The sequence below is a fragment of the Pezoporus wallicus genome, unplaced genomic scaffold (genome assembly GCF_028554395.1).
Source record: "Pezoporus wallicus isolate ANWC-B61680 ecotype Strahan unplaced genomic scaffold, APGP_CSIRO_Pwel_v1 contig_3365, whole genome shotgun sequence".
Taxonomy (NCBI): domain Eukaryota; kingdom Metazoa; phylum Chordata; class Aves; order Psittaciformes; family Psittacidae; genus Pezoporus; species Pezoporus wallicus.
In genome coordinates this window covers 3,150,154-3,165,230 of record NW_026640883.1, presented here as the reverse complement: position 1 = coordinate 3,165,230, position 15,077 = coordinate 3,150,154, and the positions used below count along the sequence as shown (strand labels likewise).

Here is a 15,077-nt window from a genome sequence, read left to right as displayed (position 1 = left end):
GGAGGTTTATGAGGGAGCACTAGAGAAGCAGGAGCAAGGATCTCCCTGAGTGCCTCCCTTCAGAAAGACCTTCGGCTGGCAGGTGTCCAGCCTTCATTCTCACTCATAGTGGCTTTCTGGTTTATAGCTGGTTTAATCCATTTTCTTGAGACATTGGAAGCTTAAGAACCGTTTTGATTGTTTAAGCAGTAGATGAAATAAACAATATTCAGACACATTTGTGTGATATAGCAGCTGATTTGAATAGGTAATACCAGCACAAGACTTAAAATACTGCATGATCATTGCAGCCAGGCCCAGATTACATGTGTCTGAGCCCCTACAGAAGTGACAGCTCCAAAGGCTATGTCTCACCTTTCTCTACATGACAAGAATTAGGGACTTCAAAACAGGTTGCAGACCAAGCATATTGTCACTCAGACTAGCAATAGATTGGCTGAGGGCAGAGATGTACAGTAAATCCAGACCCTGCAAAGCCTGACACCTAGATCCACAAATTTTCTAAATCCTGTTTAAATGTTTCCATTGCCAGTCAGCTTTTTGCTTGGGGTGTATGAGCTTAGCCTTTGGAGCTAAGTAAAATGTCTGTCCTTACAATAGACACACTGTATTGCTAAGATCCACAGAAAAGAAGTGTGCAGCCTGAGCAGGGGAATGGCTTGTTGCCTTGTTTCAGTGTTAATACATGAGTATGTGGAGTCAGATCTGGTCCTTCTATGTAGCCAGACACCCTTCTCTGTAGCCTGCAGCCTTGCTGAGGGGAGAGCTGCAGCCAATGAATCACAGTGGTTGTGATCTCAAACATGGGTAAAGCCTCCATCCCATGCTCTCCTCATCCTGCTGCAGCTGCAGGGCCAGTGCACATCAGCAGTGCCTTTGTTGCACTTGGCCCAGGGATACAGAAATGCAGGTTATTGGAAGGCAGGAGCATTTTGGAGTGGGTGGAAAGTAAATTCTGTATAAACTGCTTCTCCAGCCAGTCATCTGTCTCTGAACTGCCCTGACAGGCCAAAATTTTCCCCTAGAAAGTTAGTTACACATTTGCCTGAATGCTCCAGAATAATGTCACCTGTCCAAGTGAGCATGTTGAGAAGCTTCTCTCTTTCTGTTGTCTGGGACTTGTACCCAGTTTTTTCCTGGGGCAGCAGAAGGTTTGTAATCTCCATAGCCCTGCATGAAACTCAGAAATGAATTCTCGTCAAATTGATGTGGGAGAGAGCAGTCTTCTAACAAGCTAAGGGCCTATCCAGAGTGAGCTATCCCCATCTGCTGGCCAGATAACAGTTCAGCATTTCAGCCTCTTTGACCCATCAGCTATGTGCACAGAAATGCTGAGGCAGATTTGGCTTCCTTTAGCTATTCGTTCATGTTCTTTCCTAGCTGACACGTGGTGAAGGTCCAAGGAGATGCTGGGCATGCTCTGTCATTTGGGACACGTTCAGAGCAGTCATGTTCGAGTGTATCAGGCTTCACATGGGCTCCATTGTCACTTTTGTCACTGCATCAGGTGTTAGGAAATGTATTCCTTTAGAGGACTGTGCTGACATTGGGCATTTGGCAAACATCCCAAAGGATACCAGAGCTGCAGAATATCTATCCTGGCAAAATGCTGTTTTTCAGGTCTCAGAGTCTTGCTGAAAGCGGCACAGCCTTATCATGGAAAGGTATCTGAGCAGGGGAATGCCATTAAAATCATAAGGGTGAAATTCTGGCTCCTCATGAATTTTCAGGAAGACTGTTGACTGCAGATTATAAAAGAGAAAATGAGCTATGGTCTGGCCTGTAGCAGGCTTTAGTTAGTCTGATCGTGGATAACTCCTCAGTGGGCTGCTTCAGGTTAAGCAGTGGCTGTGTCTGCGGCTCAGAATAAACTGCATTTCAGTAGTAAGTCAGAAACACTGGTCCTTGTTTATTCTGGCATTGTTTATGCAGTCTGATTTTGAAAAATGTTTTCATATCGCTCTGTGCCCGTGTGTGCTCTGTAGGGGTATAGGGTGCTTTCTCCAAAATAGGTAGTGTTCCTTTGGGTTGAGAAACAAGATCTAAGTGGTGATGTGTGCATGGGATATGTCCTGAAAAATCCTCTCCTGAGATATATAAAATCCTTTAGTAGTGCATCTCCACTGCATATGGACAGTTAATCCTCCCAGGCTGTATTTTTTGCTTATCGTCACAGGGGAGCTTGCAGATGTGGGACATGTAGGTGTGGCCTTAATTTGTTTAAGAAACCCATATCCCCTGGGGTTTCTTTCTTTTTCTTTCTCCGTCACTCAGGACAATTGCTTTGTTCTCTAAGTGAACAGTCAGAAGACATTTTAAAAAATAATCTATAGAACAAGATGTAACAACAAAGGCCTGTCTGTCTCCAGAAGATGGGAAATGTGTAACCCTGGGCATAATGTCACTTGTCGCATGAATTATGTTCTGTTTATACTAAAGAAATAAAAGAGTTCATTGAGGAAAAGGAGGGAGTACAAGGTAACGTTAAAATTAAGGCACTCAGTGAATAGCTACCTTCAGATAGAGTTCAGCTGGTATAAGCAGATACACCACTGCTGAAATTCACCAAATCATGGCAGTTTGCGTCAGCAGAGATGCTTCATGATCACTGAAGCGATTTGTCTTGCATATCTTTATGTCTTCCTGGTGAAGGCCATATTCACATAACAGGGCTCTGCCCCTATTGTTTAAGTCATATATAAAATCCCTTAGCATATGATATTTGTCCAATTTTTTCAGGTCCAAATACATGGGTAGCTCCTGTTCTGTGAGGAACAGATTTAAGCTTTCCTCTCTAGAAACAGCACCAAGCTGAAACATTAACTGCCATGCCCCACAGTGACCAGGACAATGTCTTTCCCCTAAACCAGTGGATTTCCTCCAGTTCCATTCTCCCCAGGTTATTTCAGATGGAGGAGGGACTCACCTACCTCTTCTGTCTCTGCAGGCCCCTTGGAACATGTTCACTTATCTCTACCATTTGTCACCACAAAGAACAAGGAGGTCAACGCCACAGCAGTACTGTGGCCAAGCCAAGTGGGGACACTTACTTATGTCTGGTGGTTTGGGAACAACACGGAGGTTTGTATTCCCTGTGGACTGAGGTCAGAATAATCCTGGAGGAGCTCTCTGACTGTGGAGGGAGGGAGAGAGGGATCTGGGAATGCTTCTAAATAGTCATGCAAGAAAATTATAATCCAGAGATCAGGAAACTAATGATTCTTTGATATATCAGTGATGGAATGCAAGAACTGCTTTGTGTTCATTGCTGAGACTTAGCTGTAGGATTTGTTGCCATTTCATGCAAATTGCCAATAGCTTTCTTCCTGCATTTTCATCAAAGTGGATGTTGTGAACCAAAATCCAGAAGAGTTTCTAAATATGTTTTCCTCCACCATCCATTCTTCAAAAACAACAAGAAATCTCAGGGATTTGGGGTTTTTTGGTTTTTGTTTTTTTTTTAAGAAACAAACCTTTCAAACTGATGCTGGTGTTCTATCTGGAAGTGACTTTACATAGCCCTACAGTTTAAACCTCATTTCTCTGGTGACTAACAAGGGAAGAGACTGCCATCAGCTCTATGCCTCCCCTTAAATATACTGAGCCTAATGCTGAGCCCCCACACTGTATGCTAAACCACATGTGCAAGAAGACCTAATTATCATGTGCTGCTGGTGGATAAAATGGTTCCAAACACACCTCCCTGCCTTTGGGCTCCGCTCGGATATGAGAACAGTATGCAACACATTCCACTGCCTCTATGCTTGCAGTGCAGGAAAATCTGCATAGGCAGCGTAACTGTCATTTTACATATCTTTGTGGCTGAAGTACCTGGAGACCCTGACTAGTTTCTGAGGGGAGAAATGCACATGGATTTTGTAGAGCCAGAAGGGACTTTCAACCACACATGGTTATCTTCTGTATAATGCAGGTCCAAGGGTTTCATCAGTACCTTCTGCTCGATTTAACTCTTTGTGATTAAGGCAGAACCTGACTTCTTTTTTTGTGTTAATAGTTCCCCTCTGATGATGTAGAATTTATTGCTTCTTTTTCTTACCTGCTCCCCAGCTATTTCCCCACAGCTAATTATCCTGAGCTTTGAACACATGAACTGTGTTTGTAGTCAGAATGTATCTAGCTTCAGTTTCAAGCTGTTGGATCTTGTTATGTCTTTGTTTGTAGATTAAAGAACTCTCAGTACTATCAGAAATCATCTTCCCCTAGAGATACTTACAGGCTGTGATTGTCACTTTTTAACCTTCCCTCTGATCTACTAAGCTCATAAGTGATCAGAGTTGATCTAACTCTGTTCTTGTTGAAGTGAGAGTTTTACTACAGACTACAATGGCAAGAGTTTAACTTAATACTGGGTGCTTTGAAGTTCTCACCCAGTTCATTAATAAGCAGAGACGTAAGTTAGAGCAGAGACTCTGCAAGAGGGCACAACTCATTGATAAATTGGTTGCATACCGAAGCAAGGTGAGGGGATCTGTGTTCTCACTAAACACCATCACTTACCAAAAATGACATCTCCATCTCTAAAGATAATAAATGAGAAATCTTAATTTGCCTCCTGGTTCTGTCACAACCTCTTTGAGTTGTGGCAGAGCAAACAAATGACTTAGAGCTAATTCTGGGAAAGGAGTGTGACACCTGAGCACCTGATCTTAAAACTTATCTCCTTTGGAAATTACAGGTACCTCAGATTAAATTTCAGGAGGACATCCTCATCTGGATTCCTTGGTCCTCCCCAGAAAATTGGCTTACAAGTCTTGGGACCCCTTCTATGTCTTAAATTTCCCAGCTGGAACTAACTCCCCAGCCCATCCCAATAAGATAGAGAGCCAAACTCACATTTGCTTTTCATTTCCAGTCAAATTAACTTAATTTCTCTTTTTCTGATATGTTTGCAGCCACTGATCACATTGGAAGGGAGCATCACATTCACATTTTCTGTGGAAGGGATGAATACCATCACTGTTCAGGTCTCAGCAGGGAACACAATTCTTCAGGACACAAAAACTATTGCTGTGTATGGTGAGTTCTTCCCCCTTCATTTCACATGGGATTCTCCATAGTCAAGAGCTGGAGAGCCAGATTATCTGGCAGCAACATGAGGTCTTTATTCCAGTATGCTGTGAGTGAGATGACAAGTTCAGTTCCAGTGTTATCAGTTCAGCATAACATCTCTGAAGGCCACTGAGTGGCACTGGTCTAAACTGGGATGAGTGCAGAACGTTGATCTCCTTCGTAGAGCCCTCCCATCTGCTCTGTCACTATTTGGTCATCCTTACATAACTGTCAAAATGTTAGGTTGTTTTGCAAGCTGGTTTTCCCCCTTCTTGGCCAGCAGAGGCCTCTTAACTCATGCAAAAGCTGCTTAGCTTGAAAAACAATTCAGTGCTGTGTGCTGTAGTTCTGTACAGAAATCTGTACTGATTTGATACTGTACTCAGGCCTCAGAAGCAGTCAGGGCACACAAATATGAGTGTAGATGGAGCTTAAGAACCACAGGGAATCTCAGTTTTAGCTTTTTATACTAAGCACACGGTCATAATGATCAATGCAGAATCTCTCTTAGCCGCAACAGAGATTCAGAAGTGTGTTTTCCAAGGCTAGTCCTCTCCCACCTTTATCCCTGTCCCCTTCCAGTTAAGATTTCAAGTATCTGGGGCATGTCTATGAGTGTACAATCACAGCTTACTTTCACAGGGCTTGCCTGCCTCAGAAGTCAAAGAGAATGTAGCATTTACTTTATGTTCCCAACACAGTTCCCTTTCCATTGCTGTTCATCCATTGAAGTAAGGAGTGATCACCTTTTTCAGTTTCATGACACTAAAGCAGTGTATCTCTCAGATTCTCCAAATCTCTCAATGAACCTCTGGGACACACTGCTGGATTCTCTGACAGTCTGTGCATCGCTGCAGACTGTTTAAGTAAAACATGAGCTGCAGCAGGTTTCACTAGGTTTTGCCCATTCATTTGGCACCAAGGCATTTTACAGTCTTTACTCACCACCATGCCATTGTATCTGCAGAGCAATTTCAGTCCCTGCGGTTATCATTCTCTCCGAACCTGGATGACTACAACCCAGATATCCCAGAGTGGAGAAGAGACATCAGTAGAGTAGTCAAGAGAGCTCTGGTGGAGGTAAGCAATATGCATAACCTGTGTTACAATCATTCTAATTTCTGCTTTTTTGCCTACATTACAACTAGATCAGCTGTTCTCTCAAGGCGTCTCTGTTTCTACCAGCTATAAAAGGAGATTCAGCTAGTGCTTGAGGACAGAATGCTAAATTTTAGACAGGTTAAATTATCCCATCCTGTGACAATCTGCTGCTCAGAATCAGGCTTCAATATATTCTTTTTAATGACAGCAGATTATGTGGCTGAAGAGTTGGATTTCAAACTGAGAGGGTAAAAAAGAAGAGACAGCTGGGGTTTCTCAGCTCAGTGGAAAAAAGATGGTGAAAAAAACCTCTTTGAAACAGGGTTTCTGCTTTGTAAAAATAATGATACTCAGATTTGGAAGGGATACAAGGCTTATAGCTATTATTAGTAAGCTTATATGGTCATTCATGGCATCATCTATGCAAAAAAACTGGAAAGACGTTGTGCACTCATCAGGTGCATGCAAACCCATCTGGATTGTTTCTGAGATTTTTTCTTCAGTTTGCCCAAAAGACAGAAGGTGAGGAGGAAAGGAGCAAAAAAAACCTGGAGCTTCTTCTTCTGACTTATTTATATCTGTATCAAGTATTCAAGGATCTATTTATCTTCAGGATGAATTTTCGGAACATAAACAACTCAATAAAACAAAATCAAGCAAAAAAAAAAAGAAAACTACAGTATCAGGTCTACATTCAAAAAGCAGAACAGTGAAAACACAGCCTTTTTGTTGTTGGAGTAAAAAAATAAAATTGATAGCTAATTATCCCTCTATATAGCTAAATGATTCAGCTTAAACAAGCCTTTGTGAGAAGTTCCTGTAAAAATTAAAGATAAAACCAATAGATTTTTACAGCAATTAAGTAAACTGTATAAAAATGAGTTGAATAACTAAATAATTCAATAGGAAATTATAGCTGTGTTATAGAATTTTTATGAACTTTTATTAAAGTATTACATTCTTATTACAAAGTACCATAGACTTGGATAAAAATTCTGCATAAGAAATTACAGTTCTCTACTAAAATCTCTGTGTGTAAGGATGATTTCATATTAGCACAAAATATCCTATTTTATATTACGATCATTATTATTTGCTCACATCATTGACTTTCTGAGTCTTGTCTCCCACTTTTGATGAATACACAAATGAACTGAGTAGATCAGCTGAAAAGCTTCCAGACCAAAAAAACCTAAAAATCATTCCCAGCCTCTGAAAAGGAAGACTTTTTAAACTGGTAGTACTGTGTCTTTTTCTTGACATCTTGGAACAACCTGTTAGGCAAGCACAAATAATGCAAGCCCTGGCTTCACAGAATACCTGAAAAGAATGTATGAGACCTTCATGTTATATTTCTTCTACATCCACATTAGAAAAAACCCAAGCCAACAACAGCAACACTACATGCTTTTCCTTGGTGTGCTGTGGAAGAGAAGGGTTCCCTTTTCATAGCTCCACAGGGTATTCCCTGCACTGTCAGCAGTCACACATGGGATGGCCACAGACCAAGCTCAGGTAATGGTGATTTGTAATCAGGTTTGCTGCCTCCTTGTCCTCCATCCATCATTTCCTTCAATGAGCAGCTGCTCCAAGACTTTGCTTTTGAACCACTAGGGAGAAGGATTCATGAGGTTTAGGTCCAGTTAATGTCTGAGAGGGCTGCAAGTCCTGACTGCAGGGGAATATCTGTGTTGCATCCAGCTGCTGTGGTCTGTCTTATATCTGAGAGCACTCTTTCTTTTCCTTTAAAACTGGTCTAAATTCAGCACTTGGAAACAGATAATCCACAATACAAAGAGTCAGTGGAGGAAGACTGAGCAAACTGTTTCTCCTCCTTTCAACTCACAAAACTTCCTGAAGGCTAAACTAGCTCCTTTCTGTAGAATAACTCTGCAGCCTGGTTCTGTAATGTAATGGTAGCAACAGCTGAAACACACAACCAGACCTGACCCTGGTAGGGATGCCTGTGGGGTACTTTTTTTCTGAATTTTGGCTAATTTATGTTGAAGAGCTTTGAGTTTTAACTGCTTACTTAAGATTTTCAGCCAACGAGAGAAAAAAATAAAAATTTGCAGATTAATACAATCTTTAACACTTAAAAAATAATAAAATGGTCCCCATTAACTTGTGGAATTGACCCAGGATGTGAACTATTAAGAATGTCTTTGGCTTTTGGGATTCAAACTTGATTCATCATCTTCTCTCTCCCTGAGTCTCCGCAAAGCTTTTAAGATGTTTTGGCTAATCATACCTCTAAAATGCAGCTCTGCCCACATATTCTTGCCCAGTAATATATGGTTTCTTACAGCTGACTAAATGAACAACCTTGGGGACTAACTTGGTATACTCAGGTAACTTTAAAATAGCTAAATTTAGACAAAGCAAATCATACCAGATGCAACTGTTAATTATGAGCTCCTTATAGCATGCCTTATTATCACTGTTGCCTTAGGACCCTGCATATTTTACTGGAGAATGATAAAATAGCTTAGATCAGGAAATCATGAATCCCTGACATTTTACCTGCAGTAGATTTTAACAAGATTTTCCCTGTTGTACCAGATATACCCTACATCATTTGTATGAGTACTGTGATGCCTTAGCAAAGAAGCTCTCATCATTCAGTGCCATCCCCAACGTTTATCTGACCATTATTTGTCTATGTATCAGGCAACAGGTATTTCAAGCAAGCATATTCTGGTCGCAGTGCTCCCTGGTCTACCCACATCTGCTGAACTCTTCATTTTACCATATCGAGATGCCACAGGAGAAAATAAAAGAGCATCAGCAGACCTAGAGCAGGTATTGTGTCTATTACATGGGGAATTGTATTTATGCATTTGTGAAATAGCCTTTTTGGGGATTTATAAGAGAGGTTGGAAAAAATAATTGTGGTACAAATGCATCTGATTCACTGGGGTCTAAACAATGACTGTGATACTTGCTCCATCCTCTGGGATTTTTTGTTAGGGTTTTGTTTTATTTTGCTTTGTATTATTTCAATAGGGATTTTTTCTTCAAACACTGGAAAAAGGTTTTGGAGCTGTATTTAGGAGGTGAGACTCCTATTTGGGTTCCCTTAAGTAATATTAAATTGGTATACATTTGTATGATGTCATGTCCTTAGAAGTTTCATTCTACTTCCTGGAAGTAGGAAGAAGGCAGGAAGGATATAGGACATGACTTCTGCCAACATGAACTGAAGTAGCCTCATAAGGCAAAGTTTATGAGGCTGTGAAGAGTCTAGAAAGCACTGAAGGACAAAGCTGAGTGGTAGGCCTGGGCAGATTGAACTTTGTTACTTTAATGCACAGGGATGGGGGTGGATTATCCGTCTCCCCTCTTAATGATACTGTAGTGGGGTTCAGCCACAATAGATTGTTTTCTTTGTGCAAGGCTGAGGTAGGTTGTGACAACTGAAGGAGTAGTATATCATCCTGCAGACACAAAAGATCCTGCCAACCAGGTGGGCCAAGCATGGCTTAAAGATAAAACACTGTGCTGTGCAAAAATACTGGACTATCTCTCAGTTTGTTACCTCATATTCCAGGTGCAAAGATAACTATCCCTGAGTATCCATGTTGGTATGGACTATATAAGTGTTGGGGTAGAGGGTGTCATCAGCTCACAAATAACAGCCTCGGTGCTACAGTGAAATCCTCAGTTACTGGATGCCAGCTGCGCCACTGGATGGCGCAAGGGGTGTAGCATTTCTCTTTGGATTTGTCTCTCAATTTCTGGATCAATGAAGTCTTCCCATCAGTGCATGTATCAACAAGTATTTTCTTCTTTTTTTTTGTATTCTTGTCTTCTCATAGCCTTTTCATCTGCCTGACCTGTTACTGCCTGTTGCTGCTGCCTCTTGTAGTGGTCTAAAGCCCTGTTAACTTAACTGTGGGCCTCAAACCACTAGGTAACTGTATCCTTAAGCTTTCCCCTGCTCAGCATCCTTAGCCATTGTCTTTTATTGACAAATGACTTTCCTCTGCGATTTTCACCACCCATGTACTAAACAAAAAAAATGGAGATTTACTGATCTGCAAAATCTTTTCTCCCTTTTCTTCTTCATCCCCCTTCTCCTTTCCTCCATCACAAATTGGCAAGGAAGCCAGTCCATAAACTTTCAAATTTACAGCTGACCCTGCCCTTCTCCGGCACTCAGCAGCTTATTGTATTTTGCCAGTTGCTCCCTGTCTTTGCCCCTTTCTTTCTTCCCCCTCTACAAATGAAGTCTCTGTGGCTGTGCAGAAAGGAAGCCCTGACAGTGGTCTCATGGCCCTTTTTATGGACAAGAAAGAAATGTAATTTTCAATGGGACTCCAGAAACTTCTCTGGCATCCTGCAGGGTCCAAATGGTAACCTTTGAAGAGAGAGAAACTATTTCCCATTTGCAGCTCACTGTTTCTTATGGAGAAGTATCTCCCCTGCTCCCATCAGGATGATCAGAATGTTTTTCTTACTATTTTGCAGCTCCTTCCTTCCACTTCCTAATTATTTCGATAGAAAATGGCATTATTTTCACTGGGAAGGGCTTAAGGAGGGCCTCAAAAGGTGTCTTTGGCCTCAGCTTTGAAGCATATTCTGTTACTGTCACTGTTTTGTCATCCATTTGTCCTGTGATCCTTCACTATCCCTTTCCCAAAGTGTTTCAGAGAAACTTCTCCCTATGCCTGAAGTCACTGGGATGAGTACTGAGAGCAGATGCTTTTGCTGATGGCAATTTATTTTGCTTCTTAGGTACTTTGTAATGTGTAATGTTCTCTTCCAGTAGGAACAGAAATCTGTTTTGTGCTCATAAGCACGCAACAAGCTATTCAAAAGCATGTATATGAGTTTGTGGGTTTGCAGGTGCACACCCAAAGGAGTTATATTTCTGTATGATTTTTTTCTAATTACTTTAAACTATACAGGAACAAAAATGGAACTAGTTTGCACAAACACTGCAATAGAATAAGATTTCTTCAGGAAACACTTAATTATATAGGTCTTTTTTTTCATGATGGTGTATCGTATGTAGAAGTTACTCTCCAAACCTGACACAAACCTGGCGAGCCTATCCAGAGACAAAGTGACAAATAGTTTCTGTCCCTGGAAAATGTGCAGTCAGAATAAACCAGGTGGAAAGGAGTTGCAGAAATTAATGTTTCTATTCTGCAAAATCCCTTGTATCAATACTCGAGGGAGGGAAAACCTAGCTCATTGTCAAAATCAACGTTGGTTAAGCTGAATGAAATACCACAGAATGACAGAAAACCCACCATGCACACTGTAGGCATGGATTTATCAGGAGAATGGATTATTCTATAGACACCTCCCTCTTTTCCCCTCTTACTAGAGCCTCCTAAACTCCGCACGTATGCATGTCATCATATGATCTGGGTATAGGGATACAGCCTTGAATCCACCATATTCACATGCCAGGTACCAGAACAGAGTCAAGGGACACACTATGGTGTACACTTGGTTCCCCTGCTTGGTTTCACAGTAACTGAAGACAGTGTACCTACCTGCTTAAAAATGTAGAAATAATTGGGAGTTGTAAAATGCTGGTGTTTGATTTGCGTGTTGTCACTGCAACACCATTAAAATATGCCAAATCTTAGAGAAACAGCTACCCAGATTGCCATTGGCCACCTGGGCTGGCATGCAATTTTTACATCACGTTTATGGACAGGATGATTACAGAACTCAGATCCACTGCTTCAAAAGCACTGAATTCTTTCTCTTCATGGAAGGACAAACCTCTAATTAATTGCATTTCAAGTAATTTTTGAGTAATTTATAGTACTAATCCAATTCAAAATTAATGCGTAAGAATATATTCTTAAAATTCAGTAGAGGGCAGTGATACAAACACACAGATTCATACTCAGTTTATTTCAGTGCACAGTTTTACTCAATAGGAAGATTCTGAAGGCCTATCTTATTTATACTTTTCACAAGTTGTCTTCTTCTTGTTTTTTAGTGGGGTCTTTTTGTCAAACATAGCAAACATGTCTGCTGTTAGTCAAATGAGATGTAAGCAGAAGATACATGAGAATTCTAAAGTGATGCTTTCACACCAAATCAAGGTTTCCATGTTTTCTTGTGTTTCCCTTTAATTCTCCATTTGCATGCTTTTACTATGCAAAATAACTGTAAAAGCAGCATGCAAAATAGAAGTAGGAGCAACTAGTTAATGGCATTTGAAGCCATTAATCTTTTCTCTGGGAAGAGCTACCAGCAAAGTAGCAAGCATGATGGAGTCTTTAGCAAAGAGCAACACAAGCTGATTTGTAGCCAGGTGTGCTCAAGATGTTGCAGCTGTGGCCAGTATCTGTATCCACCCAAAGAGATGGAAAATGACATGAATAACTGAATATCAAATGGACAGTGATGAACCGAGATGAGATACCTCTGGTGAATTTAACACTGTGGAGAGTGGCATTCAGGAAGCCTGTATGTGTATGCATCTTAGGATTCTTTCCTTAAAGCAGATTTAGTTTTAACTTCTGCTTCATTATAGCTTATGGAGCTTCTATCTTTTTTTTCTGTATGTATTCTTTTCACTCACTCTCCTAAGCTTGAGTATTTTAGCATATTTACTTTCACTACTTTTCTTTCCTCTGATGTATTTCAGATATGCCTGTCATCTAAATATTTTAGCAACAAGATCATGACAGTTAATGCTTTCAAATCTTAACAGAAAATGGTGCCAATCTGTCATGGAAATTAAATTCCAGGCAGAGGGGTAAATCATCTAGTGTTTACTAGTGAGAGATTTTTTTAACATCTGTACCTTTGTATGCAGACCATCTTCCACTGGGTGCTTAGGGAAGGTTGAGACAGTCTTTAAGAACTAAAGGCAGGCGTGGAAAGAATGAAATAATATGAACCAGAAGACCTTGTACCAAGGGATCTTTTCGTTAGCCAGCTGTTTTTGATCAGCTGCTTATGTGCTGTAGAAGAAGCTGTCTATATAGCTTGTCTTAATATCTTTGAGTTAACTCCTGCTGTATGGCTATCAGCCCTCTTGCCTTCTCATCTTTTGCTCAGTGTATGGAGCAGCCCTTGATTCTCAAGTCTCCTTCTGATCACCTTTGCTCATTTACAACGGATCCTGGCTTTTACGTCCAGGTTCATATCTTCTGGTCAGGTCTTGCCCCAGAGTAACACGGGAACGTCTTTTGCTTTGTGCTCTCACAGTATCTCTGGATACTAATGGCAACTTGAATTTAATATCTGTCTTAAAAGATCTCAAGAAATTCCTGATGGACCCCCTAAGTCAGTGATTATGCTCTTTTCAGTGCTAAGCAAGCAAGCTCTGGAGGTCTCATATAAAGTAAACAAGATATGCAGGGTGAGTGGCACAATTTAAAGTAATTCGCATTTGCCCTGACTCCTGATTCACTTTTTTAATGTCAGTTCAAGTTGCTTCCTACCAATCAATGTGCATAATTCTTTCCTTAGTTGTTTATTGATTTACTCAATGAGTTGAAGTGTAACAGTCATTAGTTGAGATGCTTGCACAGTATCTATAAAATTATCTAGATTCTGAGCTGGTACATACTGGCACAGTTGAATCACATTCAATTAGTCTAAACCAATTTACACCAGAGGTTTCAAAATTCAATAAGGGTATGGGAAATGACCTTCTGTGTGATAATTCTGCTTCTTGGTGCACATGGTTCTTTCAAAGTCCTGATTCTGACAAAATGCTAAGAGAAGCCAAATTAATTTTTGTTTTGTTCCATTTTTAAATTGGAATCTCTTTTTTTTTTTCTTCACAAATTGTCTGTTATTATTATTCATTATGTGTCCTTTGATGAAAAATGGTACATGAAGAATGGTTTCTGTTACTGAATTATTTTTGCACATCATGCTTAATTCTGCAAATGAAGCAGATAAAGTCAATGAGGCTCAGTTAAGGACCAAAACTAATTCTGAAAGCTAATTATTTTCACAAGGGAGACACTTGAAGACTATAAATGAGGAGGTTGCTATTCTGAGAAGTTTAGTCTTCAGCTGAGTTAGTTGCATCTCCAGGAGTGAGAGAGAAACAGGGACAGGCCTGAGGCCAGCCTGCTCCCTAATTGAAGGTCTAGCTGTTCAACCATTACATAGCTATTTTTTAAACAGGCCAAAGTATTTTGATATTTCCTTACTTGCTTTTTAAACAAAAATGCATCCATGGTACTGCTTTGAATGCAGAAATAAAGGGAAGCACAGGACCCAAAATGTTTGCCATTGAAACCTTTTCATTATCTCAGTGACTAAGATCAGGCTTTGTGTGGGGATTTACTTCAGAGACGCTTTATGTTGTAAACAAATTCAGTGAGTCAGAACCACTCTTGGTTAAAGTCTGATAACTGAGTTAGACATAGACTTGATACAACAAGAAAAGCCAAAGAGGCACTTCTCCAGTCTCGAAGTGAGTGTCATAAGTGATCTACAGTTCACAGATCCCCTCAGGACCATGTGAGGACCAGAAACATTGTCAGGTTCAGCTTTGGAGAGCAGTGTACAATCACAGTGGCCCTTTAGCTGTGTGTAACCTGCTTGTTGACTTCAAATAATGATGTTTGTAAACCATTGTGTATGGTTTCTATTTCAGATATTTTTAGAAGTACAGAAGTGAATTTTTCTCCCTCTCTCTATACTATCTATATGTCTATTTCAAAGAGAATCAGACTTTCCACATAAAGCAAAATGAAAATATTGTACCAAGCAAGCAAACATTTTAAAAACATGTTGGAATGCATCTGTTCTTCCCTCAGAAGTGTGTGTCGGGAATCTCCAGAGCTGCCTGAGGAAGGCAGATGTCTGAATCTCGCAAGAACTTCTGGCACTTTTGAAAGCCTCAGTCTGTTACTCATTTTTTTACTTGCTCAGATTCCATAAAGACTCAGGCAAGAAAGCTGCACCCA

The 15,077-nt window shown here is 40.5% G+C and overlaps 1 protein-coding gene across 4 annotated transcripts in view; it reads left to right on the top strand.

The window, feature by feature from the left end:
* SORCS1 (sortilin related VPS10 domain containing receptor 1) overlaps positions 1-15,077 on the top strand; it is a 291,565-nt gene that overhangs the window by 266,406 nt on the left and 10,082 nt on the right. For all 4 annotated transcript variants that reach the window (XM_057420911.1, XM_057420910.1, XM_057420912.1 and 1 more), the window contains exons 20-23: positions 2,948-3,081; positions 4,914-5,037; positions 6,038-6,150; positions 8,842-8,973. In XM_057420911.1, the coding sequence (XP_057276894.1) occupies positions 2,948-3,081; positions 4,914-5,037; positions 6,038-6,150; positions 8,842-8,973 (503 nt within the window). The remainder of the gene's footprint in view (positions 1-2,947; positions 3,082-4,913; positions 5,038-6,037; positions 6,151-8,841; positions 8,974-15,077) is intronic.